Raw genomic sequence first — 17533 nt, 5'->3', positions numbered from 1 at the left:
CATGCATTTATCTTTCATGGCATTGATTACGGCAACACTGCCAAATGTTTGGCCATGATTAATAATATATGGGATATTTCATTTGCCTTCAAAGTACTTAATGAATAAACTGAATATAACTTGTTAATATTCAGGCATGTTTCTTTATTAAACAAATATAAATAACCCAAAACACTCGGGTGAAGAGAGGTGCGGAGCTGTCCACAGCTGGTGGTGAGTTGGCTCCGGTGGTGGGGGAGGATGCCGGTCAGACCTGGCAGGCCCAAATGTGTTGTGAGGGTCTGCTGGGAACGTATGGCGGAATCCCCTGAGACGGAGCTTTAACTCCCATTTCCGGCAGAACTTTGAACACGTTCCGGTGGAGGAGGGGGACATTGAGTCTGAGTGGACCATGGACCATATTCCATGCCTCCATTGTCGAGGCGGCTTATCGGAGCTGTGGCTTGGTCCTCCCTTGTTCAAGGTTGTCGGTGCCTGTCGCAGCGGCAACCCTCGAACCTGTTGGTGGACACCTTTGGTGAGGGATGCTGTCAGGCTGAAGAAGAAGTCCTATCGGGCCTTTTTGGTCTGTGGGACTCCAGAAGCAGCTGATGGGTACAGGCGAAGCAGCATGCGGCTCGGGTGGTTGTTGAGGCAAAAACTCGGGCGTCTCAGGACGCCGGATGGTGGGGATGGTGTGCTGCTGACCTCGACTCGGGACGTTGTGGGCCGGTGGGCAGAGTACTGTCCCTGTATGACCAGTGTCAGAGTCTGGTCTGCATTTCCGGCAGTAAGTCGGGCTTGTTTCCGGTGAGAATTGGACTATGCCAGGGCTGTCCTTTGTCACCGATTCTGTTCATTTCTTTCATGGACAGAATGTCTAGACGCAGCCAAGGTGTTGAGGGGATCCGTTTTGGTGGCCTTAGGATCTCATCTCTGCTTTTTGCGGATAATGTGGTCCTTTTGGCTTCATCAGGTCGTGATCTGCAGCTCTCGCTGGAGCGGTTCGCAGCCGAGTGTGAAGCGGCCGGGATGAGGATCAGTGCCTCCAAATCTGAGGCCATGATCTTGAGCTGGAAAAGGGTAGAGTGCCTTCTCCGGGTCGGGGGGCAGGGGGGGATGTCCTGTCCCAAGTGGAGGAGTTCAAGTATCTCGGGATCTTGTTCACGAATGAGGGAAGAAGGAACGAGAGGTCAACAGGCGGATTGGCTCAGCGTCTGCTATCAAGCGGGCGCTGTACCGGTCCGTCGTGGTGAAGAAAGAGCTGAGTAAAAAAGCGAAGCTCTCGATTTACTGGTCGATCTACGTTCCCACCCTCATCTATGGTCATGAGCTTTGGGTCATGACCGAAAGAACGACATCACGGATACAAGCGGCCGAAATGGGTTTTCTCCGTAGGGTGTCTGGGCTCTCCCTTAGAGATAGGGTAAGAAGCTCAGTCATCCGGGAGGGACTCAGAGTAGAGCCGCTGCTCCTTCACGTAGAGAGGAGCCAGTTGAGGTGGCTCGGGCATCTAGTCAGGACGCCTCCCTGGTGAGGTGTTCCGGGCACGTCCCACCGGGAGGAGGCCCCGGGGAAGACCCAGGTCACGCTGGAGGGACTATGTTTCTCGGCTGGCCTGGGAACGCCTTGGGATTCCCCCGGAGGAGCTGGAACAAGTGGCCGGGGAGAGGGAAGTCTGGGCCTCCCTTCTTAAGTTGCTACCCCCGCAACCCGACCCCGGATAAAGCGGAAGAAAATGGATGGATAGATAAATACTGTAACCCAAATTTCCACACACAATAATACAACAGACCTGAGCCTGTAGAGGAACAGATCCAATATTAATTCTGTCTTTTTATTCAGTTGACATTTTGTCAAAAATGTACAAAGGTTTAATATAATTCTTTTAATTTTACATTAAAACAATATGTGGAAATTGTCCACAAAAGCAGCGCAGTGCATGCAGTTTGTTTGCATGCATGTTTTTTTAAAAACATTAAATATAACTTCTTGTTTTACAAACAGATACAATGAACCTTTTAGGAAACACGCTGTGCCAGTGGACCATGTCAAGTCTTTGAAAGGTATCACCCAATCCACACTTTTCTGCATAGACTGTTGTAATGTTATGGCAGGTGAGGTCACTTTAACCCTTTGTGCGTCTTTGTCCAGTTTCAGTCCATAAAGGCAGTTCTGTGTGCGTCTTTTCTTCTTCTCACCACTGTCCTTTCACTCAAAGATGTGATAACGATACCGACCGCCTGCGTTCCGTCAGGCTGTCATTGTGCTTTGGTATAGGTAATACTAATTTAAGACTCATCAGTAACTGTCCTGAGTCTGTGCAGGTTCCTCCCACAGCCAATCTTCTCTATTCCCCACCTGGTAGAGAAAACAATGCTGAAGGAATGTACCGTGAGCTGCCTTCCAGAGGTTACTTTGTGTCTGGCAAGTTCATGCAAGCCTGCACCCGTGCAGATTCCTGTAGCAGCAGCAGCAGATGCAGCGAGATGCTTGTTGGTTAACTCCCCACACAGCTGTTAGCTTTCAAACGCAACACATCACCCCAGAAATTAACAGCAGCCTGTGCAGATGGAGGCTGATTATTCATTACATTATACAGCATTTAGATGTTTCCCCATCTTTTCACCCTGATTTTGAAAACAAACTGCTTGCGTTTCCCGTACTAATGTGGTTTGGTTATTGTCATCAAGGGTTCATTTCTATCAGCATCCACCAGTGGTTTAAAAGCCCAGTGGTGAGTTTCAGGCCTTTTGTTTATTTGACCACAGTGAAGCCATAATTCTGCATAGGCCATATTATGCCAGTCAGCTCTGTCTTCCAGGTCTATTTTTACCTGTTAAACCTTTTCACATTTTTGTCACGTTACGACTACAAACCCCATTGTATTGTATTTGGACTTATGGCATAGAGCAACACAAAATAGTGCAGAATTGTAAACTAAGTTCCTCCTATAGGCATGTAGTTGCACTGAATTTTATTTAGGGGCATCAGAGGAAAAGAAGGTTGAATGAAAATGTGCTCTCATCTCCCCCATCATTTTACTTCCACTTCTCAATGATTTTTGTTTTGATCTGTTACCTTAACTCCCAATAAAATATTCTTGTTTTTATTCTATTTTATTCTTCTTTTTGTATTATTTTATAGTTTGTCCAGCTGGTTTCTGTTTGTGACCTAGCATGTGTCATAATTTTGTTCAGTAGTGCATGTTACGCTGAATGACAAGAACATCTAAATCTGTCAGTAATAGTTTTAGCTGACAAAATGTGAAAACATTAAAGAGGTCTGAATATGTTTGCAAGACATCATGCTTGGGTGAAGTTTTGTTTAAAACTATAATGATGGTTATATCCCTATTATATATATAACCCTGACCATCATTATAGTACTTTTTTCCTCCAGTTGATGATCGGTAATTACCATCAAATTATTGTCAAACCAAAATAAATTAAATAAAAGTACAACGTCCAACTGCCTGGTAATTTTTTTGTCCGGAATTGCAGTAGTCTTTTTTTCTTCAAGGCGTCATAAAAGCAAGTCAAGTTGTCTCAAAGTTGTTCACGAGTAAAGCCCTTTCTTCATGCACTGACGACGTTTCTGCACATGCTTGCAGATAAAAACTCACAGCAAACCTCGTCTCCTTTATCTACCCATGCCCCTTCCCTTCCCTCCTACCCTCGAAGTCCATTCCTAGCATTATTCTCATGTACTCATAGACGACGTAGGACACGCTCACGGCCGGGACGATCTTTAGCAGGTTGGGGGAGATTCCTCGGTAAAGTCCGGCGATGCCCTCTTGCGTAACAATGTTGCGGAGCAAGGACAGCATTGAAAGTTTAGGGGATCCTTTCACTGAAGCTGATTGGAGAGAAATATAGGAAAGATCAAGTTAGGAAAAATAAGAAAAACATTTTTTATATATTTTTATAGAATATTAGAGATACACGTAAAGGAACTATGGGTCTCCTTCTAAAAAGAAGAAAGTAGTTTGGGGATTGCAGCCCAAGATGTTGAGTCTTTGGATTTCAAATATCAGCAGACAAACTGGCACAACTTTTTTTTTAATAGATCTAAATTAATAAATTTTTTAATAATTTATTAGTTGATTAAAGTTAGTCGGTTTTGGTTGCTTTCAACCTTTATTAAATTAAATCATTATTTGAAAACTGCTTTTTGTATTTCTTTCAATTTAATTAAATTCAGTTAATCTCATTTATTTAGAACTGGCCATTGCCTTCCTGTGCAGTTTCAGCTGAAAACAATCTCGCTTGCAGCACAATCTGGGCTTTCTGTCCTTCACTTGGATTGCCCCTGGTAGATTTTTACCGGGGCCGATCAGCGAACAGAAAGAGAAATTGTGAACAATTACGTCGATTTTCTGCACTGTTTTAGAATTGTAGTCTGTCTGTACTTTTAGCCACAGCAGCGGAGGAAGTGAATGAAGCCATTCAGTCTGTTGGCCACACTTCCAAATATTGAATTAAGATTAATATCTGCCTCTTTCAGAATAGCACTTCTCTCTTTGCAGTGGAAGACGGTTGTTTGCAGCGCAGAGAATTTCCGGTAAGCTTCGTAGCACTGAACCGGTAACAAACGTTAGCGACTGGGCAAAATTTAAAACCTTAACACAGTCCACCGCTCCAGTAATCGTAGGAAAAGGACAATTTACAACAAAATGTCAATTCAATCAAATCATACATCCACTCTAATTAGATTTGTAATGCAATTTGGCTGATATGAAACTATATTTCATTCTCTGAAACGTTTGGTGGAATCCAGATGCCCGCAGCTGTCCTAACCTTGTGCTTGCATGCGTGTGCGGATCAGCGCCAGCGGGTAACTCGCAAGCATCCCGCATGTACTGGAGACTGCGCCGCATCCCAACAACACCATCACCCCCGGGTCAGACAAGCCCGTGTTCCGGTTCAGCCATGCAAGTTTGAGCGTCTGTGGAAGACAAGAGTGAGTGGGAAGTGAAGAGCCAGGGGAAATGCGCCACACTGAGAGCTGCGCGTCCCTCTGACCTCATACACGGCCAGGTCAATACCAGCATAAGGGACGATGCTCAGCATGTTGGGGACGTAGCCCTTGTAGAAGGCCGCAGCGCCTTCCCGCTGCAGGATCTGTTTGGCGCAGTCTGCTATTCCTTTGAACTGACCCGTTTTTCTGAGATTGAGTCGCGTCTTCAGCACCTGATGCACAGACAGAGGGACTGAGATGATTCATTTATAAGCAACCTTAGCGTTTCCTCTTAGTGCCGTCGAATGATTCGTACATGTTTGGCCCATTACCTCCATCGGGTAAATGACTGTCTGAGCTGTTGCTCCAGCCAAAGAGCCGGCGACAAACCTCTCATGAACCCTCAGAGTTCTTGTTTCATCATGACCGCGCATCACACTCTTGATCTATGCAGAATACAAGGAAAGCAAAGGTTCGGGATAAGCATCACTATCAAACATTTATGCTCTATGATCTTAAATAAACTGAAAACTAAAGGGAAATGTAGCTACAAGACTTAGATTTTATATTAATTACATCTTAGTTTCGTGCCATTCGTTAGTTTGTGAGAGAAGAGCAATACTACTGCCTTTTTAATACAAGTTAAATTTCAAGCAGTTAATTTCAGAATGTAGCCTGTAATTATGATTGTCTGCATGCATCATTGTTGTGATGGTTTTTTTTTCCTTTTAATAACACACAGTCTATAATCCATCTGCTTTTGACTTACAAGCTAAGTGTTGCCATATGGGAAAACAAATCATATTTAATGATAATTTAACATATACGCCAAACGATATGATAGATCCAACTCAAATCTCAAATCCAACAGGTGTCGTAGAAGTGTTCACCTGTTCATAAGTGGAGAATTTGATGGCAGTCTCAGGGGCGATTTTCAGGACATTGACTCCGTTGCCTCTCCACAGAGACCATGGTCCTCCCTCGTTCAGCATGTACTTAAACCCGCTCAGAGCGCTGCCTCTAAATTCAGAGGAGCCGTGTACCTGTACAGAGCGGGAATAGTTAGGCATAAAAGATTCATTTTCTCATACATTTTACTCTACTGCTGTTAGACTGACTTGTCTGAAGACTTTGAGGCGGTCCAGTGGAGCGGTTCCGGTTCGGGACACAGATCCAGCCATGACTCCCGCCATCAGCTGCCGCCACATATAGCCAGACTTCTTCTGCGCTTCTGAAAACTCCTCTGGGACTGTCAGCTGCTCGCCTGTGTCCAATATCTACTGAGACCACAAATCGGGAGCAAAGAACAAACTGCACATTTCAAAATAGGGAGTTAGAAATAAATCTCAGACATGATATTTTGTAGTCTCGAGACCAACTGTAGGAACTACTTCTGTGACGGTCCAACTAACTGCACAGTCTCTGTTATTTAGAGATGTTCTTGTTCAAGTTCTGCAAGCTCGTTTACCATTGAACGCTTCCAGAACCGAGCCACATCCTCCATGTCGTTCAGGTGTTTGAACAGGAAGTAGTCGCGCCACTCACTCCAGTTAATCGTCATGGTGCCATCCTTGTCCATACTGAAGAAAAACCAAATGTATTAACAGACACACTGACATAGACACTGCAGCCATAACGTATGATAGCAAAGTTAATTTCTAATAGGATAATTAGGATTAATTGTAATGAATTTGATTATTGAAATAATCGTCAATTAATTTAGTAATCAATTAATCAATAACTTGAGTATATAGTAAAACAACAGTTCAATGTATATAACTGTGTCAGCAGGAAATGTGGGTGGGCGATCTGGATTTAAAAGTTTATTATGATCTTGTAGAGTATATTTTGGAATAATGATAAAAATGGTGAAATAAAGCATTTAAAATCTACTGTAGTGTTTTTTAAGACCTTATGGCTAAGATTGTACATCACTGCAGTCAAAGCACTACAAACTTTGACTGCAGTGAAACACTGCACTTCAAAAAACTGCCACAAAAAACAACTAATTATTAAACTAGCTACTTTAGGAATCCAGTTACTTTAAATAAATAAACAAAGAATAACTGTATTTAATGATACTTTAAAATACATTGATATTTATTACGCCTATCAAATAACTAACAGCTGTCACGACCAATACATAGGACCAATACATAATTTTTTTAATTAAAATTTTCACCTTCAATGAGAGAATGAGCTTGGATTCATTTATTCATTCACAAAGTCCTTATCCTGGCATTTAGCAAACATAAATTATTTTTTCAAACCTAACTAAGATAAAACAGGAAAGATTTAGCCGGACTTACTGTTGGATTGTGTGAAAAAGCCAGATTCTGTCTGTTTTCGAACGGTTTATAAATCTGGCTACAACTGTGTAGTGAAATGAAGAGAGCCTGGATGACAAACCTTAGCAGAATCCTGGTAGCATCTTCAGGGCTAACATTCACACCGATGGTGTGCAGACAGTCCTGAATCTCTTCCACATCAATCCAACCTGCAGATATGAAGAGACAGCAGAACACAAGAAGGAAGTTAGAAGGTTTGGGATAAAACTGCATGTAAAAAAATAACAGTGAGGTTCATTGTTCTTCCGTCTTTCTCCTTTCGGCCACAGACCGTCTTTGTTTCTGTCCACATGGTGAAACATGACTTGAAGTTGCTTCTCGTGGTTGTGAAGATACTCGACGAACTCCTCAAAGTCCAGGACTCCGTCTTGGTTGGTGTCCCCGGTCTCTACAATCTGGCAATGTAAATGAAGAATTTAAATATATTATCTATCTATCTGTCTGTCTGTCTGTCTGTCTATACAGTACAGACCAAAAGTTTGGACACACCTTTTAATTCAATGAGTTTCCTTTATTTTCATGACTATTGACATTGTAGATTCACACTGAAGGCATCAAAACTATGAACAACGCATGTGGAAATATGCACTAAACAAAAAAGTGTAAAACAACTGAAAATAGCCCTTATATTCTAGTTTCTTCAAAGTAGCAACCTTTTGCTGTGATTACTGCTTTGCACACACTCTGCATTTTCTTGACGAGCTTCAAGAGGTAGTCACCTGAAATGGTTTTCACTTCATAGGTGTTGCCCTGTCAGGTTAATAAGTGGGATTTCTTGCCTTATAAATAGTCATGAAAATAAAGAAAACCCATTGAATTAGAAGGTGTGTCCAAACTTTTGGTCTGTACTGTATATATGAAATAAATATATTATTTAATATATTTGGCCATGTTTAATGAATGTATGCCCACAATTCTGCTTGTGAGGAAAAGTCGCTGAATGTTTGTTGCCCTATTTACTGTTGCATCAAAGTAGAAGCAAAAAGTGTGGTCGATAAGAGAAAAATACTTCAACACCATTTGGCCTTTTTGACTGATGGGCCAAATGGGTCACACTTTGGACTGCCACCCTGCTTTACTGGAATGCCCCCCCAAAAGCATACATACAAATGAACCTAAAATACTAAAATATAACAAATTATTAGACAGTAAAAAAACAAAATCATGGTACCTATACGAACGGAACAAAACCTCTTGGAAATATAACCAGGAAAACCTGATAACACATGAAAAAATACAAGGAGTACAACAGGGATAAAGGTTACCATTCTCAGCTTACAAGAGCAGCCTCCTTAGACAGAAATAACCGCCACGCTGCCCTTTACGTGCCCACATGCAGAAACCTTCACAGACACATGGCCACATGTACACAGCAACTGAGGATTTAACTGAGGAGAGTTAAATTGTCTGCCTGTGTTCACAAAACAGCCACGCTGCTGATGTTCTGGTACAAACAGTACCCAAACAAACTGGAGGTTACATGGTTCAAGAGCGTTTACGGAATGGAAACGGCTGCACACTTTTAACTAGACCCAACAGAAACCATGTGCTATTATTACACTGTTACAAAAATCAACTCAAGCCACTTAACATGGCGCAGTTTGAATAAAGATGGGCTGTTATTTTTTTTTTTACTTAATGTAATATTTTTTATTATGTTTTCCTTCTATTATTATGAGGGATACAATTAAGCCTGTTACGTTCTGTAATGCAACAAAGTAAAAGCTTAGATTAGCATATAGATCTTGCCAAAAATTATTATGAAGTTTAGAAAAATATGTTAAAGATGTAATTATAGTATAAATCTTCATAACATGCAAACAAAAAAAAAATGTTGGAGAAAATATTTAGATGCTTTTTGGGTGGGAACTATTTTTTTATTTTTATCATTTCATAAATGATTTGAGGCGGCCTTTATTTAAGAGTGGTTAGATAGGACAGTGGGTAATGAAGACACGCGGCAAAGGTCATCAGGTCGGGACTCGAACCTGCATCGAGGACTAAGGCCTCCATACGTGAGTTGTGCTTTACCCCTCCACCTCCACACCACCCCAGGTGGGAGACATTTCATCAGACTTTTTAACATAGTTTCATTTAGTCTGTGATAAAATACAAACCTGCTTTTCTTATCCGTGCTTCAGGCCTCGTAGTTACTTACCTTCTGCAGGCAGCCGTTGGAGAGCCCTTTGTGTGCCAGCCCCGCCTGCAGCTCCAGCATGTCAATGCGTCCATCTTTGTTGAGGTCCAGCTGTTCGAACAGCTCAGCCCAGTGCTTCCTTCTCTCCTCATCTGGAACAAAGTGTTGATCTTCCTGACACTGCACCTTCAGGATCCAAGTCGACCGCTGGGTTGTCATGACCGGACGTCACTCGGAGTCAGCTGAAATGCAAGAGCATCAGTTCAATAACCTTCGTAACGAACAATGAACATCCTTCATACCTGTACCCCCAGGTAGCGATAGACTTTGAGACTTGGCTACTTCACCTACGGCCCAAAAAGAGAGCCAATGCAGTTGTGCTGAAGGTCTTTTCAATTAAAGATTCATGCAGATATAACTAAATGTCTTATTACTGCACATATCAGGCAAGATATTGAAAAATCTCACTGAGAGTACTTGAACCGATGATTCCTTAGATAAAGTTACAAACCTCTGTATGTAACAAGATCTGGAGATACAAAATCAATTAAGCTCAAAAATAACAACGGACAGAATATGGAGAAACACGTTGGTTTGAGCCTTTGACGTTTTTGCCGTGTTCCTTTCACACCTGAATTCAATTTGTTAAATTTGTCAAAAAATGTCATAAGGAGGCTCTTTATTTGGAGATTGACGCATTCAGGTGGAGATTTATGGGTAATAGTGTTACGCTTTTATTTCTGTAATGGGATCTACAATACGAACAGCTCTAACAATTTCATTAAAAAAGCTGGGCTTCATCTTTCAGTTTATTTCAATTTATTTTATTTATATACCGTCAAAAAAAACAAGAAAAAAAAAAACAATTTGCAAGACAGCTGATCTACCTCGGTAATCCAGTCACAAAGGCATATTCCTCCTGGACCATAAATACTTTCTGTGTTAATGAAGTACTCATGTACATTTCTGTCTAGGATAGAAAACACAGAATCAATCAATGAACTTGATGGATTGATGAATTTTATGGAAAGAAAAAACTAGGAAAACAATGATAAGAGCCAAATAGCTCTATCAATGACTCCATCCGTGAAAGAATCACAACTATACATAGATGTGCAGAGCTAGGTGAACTTTCTCTAGAAAGAATTTTAAAAAGAAGAGAACACATTATAAATGACGTCAGTAGCTCCATCAGTGGCTTTTACCAGTAGAAACACAACTAAACACAAGATCACAGGGCCAGGAGTAATTTCTTTGGAAAACAAAAAAGAAGAGAGTAGGTACATTTTCGTGAGGGTGTAAACATTTCTAGAAACTATACCATGTTTATAGGGAATCTTTCAGAAAGAAGTGGTACAAAGTGAGTTGACGCAAACTTCAGAAGTTAACGTTGCAATATTGAGTCTGCTGTTGTATGTTCATTCCCCCTCCCTGTCCATTTCCTGACCTGTTACCACCAATAAACTCCTCTAACACTACTGAATCTGCCCGCAGCTTAAAGGTGATGTTTAGCCAACTCTTTGTACTTTGAGGTAAATAAAAATGTGTGTGAGCCTAGGGCACCAAAACTGACTTCAGCCCAGAGGCCCAGATTTCCCTAAATCCGGCCCTGGTAGGCACAGTTTACAAGAATGAAAAACATTTTCCCTGTTGACTTTGTTTTTTCAACCCAGGAGTATATTTAGGTCCTAATAGTTCAGCTAAAGTCATATTAGTGGTTTGTACTTCTGCCAAAGCACAAATCATCTCTTATTCTGAAATTATGTACAAATTACATGACGATAATAAAGACACATTAGCAATAAAAGTGTATATTTTCAGCTCACAGCTCCACGCATTGACGCAGGCTGCAATGATAATCGCGTATAATCTAATCCTCAAGCAGTTATGGAGGCTGTTGCAGTCTAATTATAAAACCCAGCAGACCTCCGCCTCAGCCTGACTCACTGTTTATCTGCACGCCGAGGCGCCGCCGTCCATAGCCGGATGCAGAGGAGGGTCGTGACTGGCGGGAGAAAGCAGCGGCTGCGGAGCTCCGTGTACTGGAGCCAGTTGACGCGGATCCACTGCGTCCCAGTGGATCCCGCGGGTTCCGGGTGCAGCCCAGCTGTTTGCTCCGTGTTGGGTGGATTTCCTTCACGCGGTTCTGTTCACGAAGCAGGAAGAGGCGAGAGAAGCAGTCCGCTGGCGGCCACAGTGTCCGATGAGTGAATGTGGAGGATGTAGTCCTGGTTATAGCTGCGTGTTCCACATATCTCCTCTTTAATGTTCAGCTCACTTATTTTCCTCAAGCTCTTATTCACAAGACGCATTCAGATTACTTATACTTATTTTTTTTTTCTTTACCACCATAACAGTTCCTCTTTTCTTTAATGCATGCAAACTTTTTGTTCGCCTTTTTCTCTCATTTGTGCATCTGCAACTATTTAGATGCCAAAAAGATGTAAATATACAGACAATTCTCTGCTTTCGTTAAGCTCTTATCTGAACTACCTAAGCACAACATGCACGGATAACATTTCAAAGCTGTAACTGTCAGTACTTTATGTCTGCAGTGGATTAGCACCGCAGGCTTCAAGTTTCCTCACATGATGGTTGGCATTTCACTCCCGTCGCCCACTTCCCGTAAACAGTGAGGACATCAGCTCCTTTCCTCAGAGGACTGTCAAAACAGCTTCCCAGTGTCCAACTGGTGCTTTAATGGCACAAAAATGAGAACATGGGCTGCCCAGCATTGAGCTTTGCGACAGCGCAGGATAGAACCGGGCAATACGGGTGCACAGTGTCATATCAGTTGATATTGAAAATTATTAATTTTATTGTTTTAATATGAAATACTGCCAAACTGGTGATATGACCTTTCTTGTTTTATCCTCAATTTCTTCTTTAGCTGTTTTTCTCGACTTCTCCTTTTACACCACACCGTTGACTTTTATTCTTAAGAGGCATAACTGCTTAACAGTAGCAGTTATGCTGCGCAAGTTACTCAACAGGTTGTTGCTAGGTAACCAAAGAGCCAGTGAGTTAGTTGATGCTTTTCTTTCTGACATTTTCTATTGATAATGATCAAATGACTGTCACCATATGTTGATTTATTGCCCAGACTGCTACATGGTTAAAACAAACAAACAAACAAATAAATAAATAAATAAATAAAGGAAGATCCTAGAGTCCTGGGGACGTTAGGACCCTGAAAAGACAACAAATCATCTTTTCTATATGAATCTTTGTTAGTCTCTGTTAGTCTTTCACTAACAGAGTGAAAGACTGAAAACAAATGGAAAACTATTAACATGGCCACTCATGATGAAAAAAAAAAGAGTGTTACGACGTGAAAAACATCCCCAAATAGAGCCAACCCCAAAGAAAATACAACATAAAAAGTCCAAGGGAAATCTAAAAATAATAATAGGCAACATCAAAAATTAATGCAAGCCAACTAAAAGATGTGAAATTAATGGGTTGAATCATCTTAAATAATTATGATTGCACTAAAAAATTTGTTTGTTTTTTTTGGAAGATTGACCATTTTCTTTTTGAAAAACAGAGTGATGGAGAATTTACAAACTGCAAAGAGAGCATGCAATGGCGGATAAATAAAAGCTAAAGAAAAACATCCTGGCAGCATGACGCCGTCACCACCGTGCTTCACTGTGGGGACGGCGTGTTCAGCGTTATGTTCAACATTACATTTCATTCCAAAATGGGATTTTTATTGAACTTTCTTCTGCAATTTTGCTGTGGAGCTCCTCAGATGTTAACCAGCTGTGCTAACAAACTCTGATCCCTTCACAGAACAGCTGGATTTACACTGAGATTAAATTACACACAGGATTATTCTACATAATTAATAGGTGAATTCTGAAGGCATTTGCATTGGATTTTATCTAGGGGTAGTCATGCCAGTGTTTTCAAATTTTTATTTGTAACATTTTTTTATTTTCTTTCCACTTTAGAGCTATGGACTACTTTGAGCTGGACTATCAGATAAAATACAATAAAATGTGTAGTTTTAACATAAGTGATAGAATTAATATAATAACCTATATAAATACTAATCAGTATGTTTCTGAGTATGTTGAAGGAGGCCCTGCTGAAGGACGCAGAGACAGCCGGCACTAGTTCTAATCAGACGGCTGCTCAGCAGAAGGACATGCTATTCTTCATGTTTATAAAATGATAGTGTATAGCGTAATTGTGCTGATACAGTTATACTGTTTGTAGTAAATATTCTAGTTTATCTCATGAAATGTGAATCACGTTGCAGCTGCATATGTTTTGATTAGAGCTGAAACGTGCATTGTAACTAGGGGATGATTTTCAATAAAAAGAGAGGTGCGGCAGAATGCGTTTTCAGAATAGGTGGAGATTGTAACTGAAGCACATCTCTGTCTGTTCTCCTCGCGAGGAAAAGTTCATCCATTTGCAAGGTGTTGCTTAGTGACAATTTCCCACGGTTTCAAGGCCCAGTATACACCTACGCTGTCAGCTGTGTGTGAACAATAGCAATATAATTGATACTGCAGAGCTAAACTACTTGTCCGTTATAAAACTCATACAGAGTTCTCAGACTGCTCCTCCACCTGCTCCTCCATCATCACTTCATTATCTTTCTGCAGAACTCCACAGAACAGAACGTCCATGTTTGGACCAACACAGACCTTTATGAGGCTGCCAGTGTACCCTGACCAAACACACACACACAGCGCTGCTTCTTTGATTTTCCTTTCATATACACTGACCTGCTTTGTGTCTCCTGCTGACAGGTCTACCTGATCTGTTCCCCATCACATCCCCGTTCAGCTCCCAGCTCCACACCTGCTGGTCTGAGAGCAGCAGATCGACGGATCAGATAATCCACATGTCCACCGCTGTATATAAGAGCGGCGCATTCAAGCCCCGGAGACAGACTGACAAGTTATCTAAAGTAATAATATTGAGTTCATTTTGAAATATGTGTAAGGGACTCTCCTACCTGCCTTCCTCCTGCTTGGAGAAGTAAGTGTTTTTCTAGGACTCCAGGTGATATACTTTGCTGGGATTTGAAATGCTTAAAATTTAATTTCATGCGTTCCAGGGCAAAAGGGATGCGAGTGAAGCTGAGCCACCTGGCTGAGATCCACCACAAGCAAAGGTAACTTAGTCAAGTTCGTTTTAGGTTAAATATGTGGTAATAACAATGCATTTTTAAATGAATTTTTTGCCTAATTTTCAGGGTACAAGATGGGAAAATCCTTCAGGATCTGGAAACTCTGCTGGGCAGCAAAAGTAGGTCACTTCATTTCTGTTTAAAATTCTGTTCATAAAAATCTTTTAAAATGACTTTTGGTTGAAAGACACTGAGAAAATTTCTCAGAGAGTCTTTAATTTTATTCCTACACAAACTTAATAATATGGCAGACATGCCAATAGAAATATGCTGCTAAGATGATATTTAATTAGAACGTTATTGCAAAAGAAAATCACTTTTTTAAAGAAGCATATAAATTATTCTTGTAGATTTATGTTAAAACTGAGAAATTATGCTCACTGAACTCAACATGGCTCATATATGAAAAATTAGAATAAAGCATATTTAAATGTTATGATTAAATATTATGAATGTGTGTGAGGTGGTAGTAGTGAGTTAGATATTACTCATACAGCCTGCTCAAGAAATTAAAACAACTAGTGACATTTAAGCAGCATTTTTATTACTTAGATGATTAAAAAATTGTTTTCATTTCTTTAACATTGTTATTGCATCCAGTTAGCTGCATACACTCTGGAAGTTTTTATGTAATAAAATATATTTCAGATTAAAGTTTCAGTATGATTGTGCGTGTTGCATTTACCAGTTTCTTAGTTCTTTAAACTCTGATTTTAGGTTTGAACACAAATTTATATACTCAGGCAATTAATTAGGTGTGTATGTTTAATTAGAGTCTCAAAAATCAGACCATCTACCATCCTTGCAGCTCTGATAGAGCTTAAACCAAATTAGGAATTTTAATTAGGTTATAATTTGAGAAATTAATTTTAAAAATAACTGTTTTACAACTAAATTTACAATTAGCTGCAGTTAATTATTTAAAAAATATAACTGAAGCATCTTTTTTTTAACCTGTACCTTATGTTTTAGATTTATAGGTTTACAAGAGCTGTTGTGTGTATTTTTTTTTACAAAGGTGTAATTAAGTCAGGCCATGTAAGTTGTAGCATATCGCGAAAGAAGGATGACACTATGATTTTTGACTCAACTTAAAATAACGTTTACAACGTAAATTAACTTCAGTTTTGGAATATAATTAGACAATTGCACAGTTTAAGTCAGACAATATTGAAAACATTTGATATTTTACATCATAAACATACCTTCTGCCTCTGTCAGGTGGGCTGCTAATGACAAGATACATTTTTAAGCTCCGTTACTTGTCTTTTGATTGTTGCCGTTAAGCTGCGTTAACGCTAACAGTTAAACCGGAAATCGTCCCTTCAAAATAAAAGCACCATAGCTCAACAGGAAGTTTACCATCTTTAAAGCTAATTAAGGGCGTTAGTCATGAGTATATTTCATTTGTATATTGTAGTCAATCTTTTATCCACTTTCTTTCCATATGCTGCAAAAATGTTTTTATATTTAAACTTGACTTGTTTACTCTGTATGAATATCAGAGTCGATAACTGGTTACATTTATTCAGCTACATTTACTTAAGTAAATTTTTTGAAAAAATGTACTTTTAGGAGCATTTTTTTATTACGCTGTGGTTTTTAATTTTACTTGAGTTATTTTATTATAAAGTAAATAAATGAAACAGATGTTGGTAAGACTCTACCCACTTCACTGAATGGAGAACAAGCTTGTTTTAGTTTTAAATTGACCAGACACACACATGCAGTTTTATATTAAAAGAAATTTATTTGGGAAAAAAATATATTTTGGCTGGATTTTGCTACTTAAAATGCCAGAATGTAACTTTATACTGTGGTTTGTCTGATGGTATAATTATTAAACGTTAAATGAAAATATAAAATGACTCTTACCTTCGACAACAGTCTGTGGAAGCTTTCCCTCCAGGTCGATGTCTTCTTGATGCTGCTCTACATAACTGCGTCACTGTCCTTCCAGTCGGTCTTCAGGCGTTTCGAGGGTTCCTGCGTTCAGAGTTCAGCGAGGAGAACCTGGAGTTCTGGCTGGCCTGTGAGGACTACAGGGTTTCCCCTTCAAACATGCAGAAGACCAAAGCCAGCAGCATCTACAACCAGTTCATCAACCCCGACGCTCCACTAGAGGTCAGTGGAGGAGCGCAGTGCCAAACATTATGAATCTTCGAGCTTGTTTTGACCTCCAGTTTTTCATCCATGTCAGGTGAACTTGGATGCTGAGACCCGTGAGGCTCTGCTGAGCATGATGGACTCCCCGTGTGCTGACACCTTCAACCTAGCGCAGCAGAGGATCTACAGCCTGATGGCCAAGGACTCCTTCCCTCGGTTTCTCCGCTCTCACCACTGTGCAGAGGCCATCAAGGCTTATTAAACTTCCTAGCTGAAAACGGCTTCAGAAACTAATCTTTTCTGCTGGACTTGACTGTAATGTGCAATTTATTTTAGCAACACGTTTAGTCATGCAACAGTCTATTACATGCTGTTAGGAACAGTAGCATTAAAATGCTTAAATGTAGATGAAAAAAAATACTTCCCCTTCTATACTGCATATGCTACTAACATTTACAAATACTGAAATAAAGAGTGGGTTATATAAATCTCTGAATGTTCTGATTTATTCAACATTACTGAATAGATTCACTTGTCAAATTAAGTTTTAATTTGATAAGAGTTGCAAATATAACATTAAAGATATATAAAGTTTTAACACAGGTTAGGACTGGGCAATAAATCAATAACATATATACACACACACATAAATATATATATATATACTGTATATAATCACCTTTAGACGTGATTAATTTCAGTAGATTACTTGTCAGATTTTTCAATAATTTCACAGAACTCGGAGCCAGAACCAGATGGCATTCTGGGGGATGTAGGCTGAGGAAAGGCTTTAGCTGCTCAACCTTTCATGGCTAAGCTAAGCAAGATTGGTGGCATCAACTAACTCTCTCGCTC

The 17533-nt window shown here is 40.2% G+C and overlaps 2 protein-coding genes across 5 annotated transcripts; one reads left to right on the top strand and one right to left on the bottom strand.

The window, feature by feature from the left end:
- Window positions 1-1783: 1783 nt before the first annotated feature.
- LOC116720350 (calcium-binding mitochondrial carrier protein SCaMC-3-like) lies at window positions 1784-16560 on the bottom strand. Of its 4 annotated transcripts, XM_032563564.1 has the most exons (12): window positions 11371-12060; window positions 9445-9665; window positions 7558-7681; window positions 7348-7435; window positions 6407-6518; window positions 6057-6215; window positions 5829-5981; window positions 5271-5384; window positions 5004-5171; window positions 4779-4926; window positions 3655-3837; window positions 1784-2340 (listed from the first exon to the last, which is right to left on the bottom strand). In XM_032563564.1, the coding sequence occupies exons 2-12, from the start codon at window positions 9640-9642 to the stop codon at window positions 2330-2332; spliced, it is 1458 nt and encodes a 485-aa protein (XP_032419455.1). In that variant the 5' UTR covers window positions 9643-9665; window positions 11371-12060; the 3' UTR covers window positions 1784-2329. The 4 variants fall into 4 exon arrangements, with proteins under 4 accessions (XP_032419455.1, XP_032419454.1, XP_032419453.1 ...); XM_032563563.1 differs by lacking the exons at window positions 1784-2340; window positions 11371-12060 and adding an exon at window positions 16448-16560 and having other exon boundaries at window positions 2794-3837; XM_032563562.1 differs by lacking the exon at window positions 1784-2340 and having other exon boundaries at window positions 2794-3837.
- On the top strand, window positions 12184-17323 carry LOC116720351 (regulator of G-protein signaling 5). Its single transcript, XM_032563567.1, has 5 exons — window positions 12184-14421; window positions 14501-14557; window positions 14639-14691; window positions 16533-16696; window positions 16773-17323. The coding sequence occupies exons 1-5, from the start codon at window positions 14378-14380 to the stop codon at window positions 16938-16940; spliced, it is 486 nt and encodes a 161-aa protein (XP_032419458.1). The 5' UTR covers window positions 12184-14377; the 3' UTR covers window positions 16941-17323.
- The last annotated feature ends 210 nt before the right edge of the window (window positions 17324-17533 follow it).

Source organism: Xiphophorus hellerii, chromosome 5, assembly GCF_003331165.1.
Source record: "Xiphophorus hellerii strain 12219 chromosome 5, Xiphophorus_hellerii-4.1, whole genome shotgun sequence".
Classification (NCBI taxonomy): domain Eukaryota; kingdom Metazoa; phylum Chordata; class Actinopteri; order Cyprinodontiformes; family Poeciliidae; genus Xiphophorus; species Xiphophorus hellerii.
This window is presented reverse-complemented; position numbering and strand designations above follow the sequence as displayed.

What these genes read in the sequence shown, in the direction of transcription:
- LOC116720350 (XM_032563563.1), bottom strand. Translation starts at nt 9,642, where the DNA reads ATGACAACCCAGCGGTCGACTTGGATCCTGAAGGTGCAGTGTCAGGAA. An exon ending in GGTTCTGGAAGCGTTCAATG is followed by an intron (nt 6,216 to 6,406) that starts GTAAACGAGCTT and finishes TGGTCTCAGTAG; the next exon opens with ATATTGGACACAGGCGAGCA. An exon ending in AATTCTCCACTTATGAACAG is followed by an intron (nt 5,385 to 5,828) that starts GTGAACACTTCT and finishes TATTCTGCATAG; the next exon opens with ATCAAGAGTGTGATGCGCGG.
- LOC116720351 (XM_032563567.1), top strand. Translation starts at nt 14,378, where the DNA reads ATGTGTAAGGGACTCTCCTACCTGCCTTCCTCCTGCTTGGAGAA. An exon ending in GAGATCCACCACAAGCAAAG is followed by an intron (nt 14,558 to 14,638) that starts GTAACTTAGTCA and finishes CCTAATTTTCAG; the next exon opens with GGTACAAGATGGGAAAATCC. An exon ending in ACCCCGACGCTCCACTAGAG is followed by an intron (nt 16,697 to 16,772) that starts GTCAGTGGAGGA and finishes CATCCATGTCAG; the next exon opens with GTGAACTTGGATGCTGAGAC.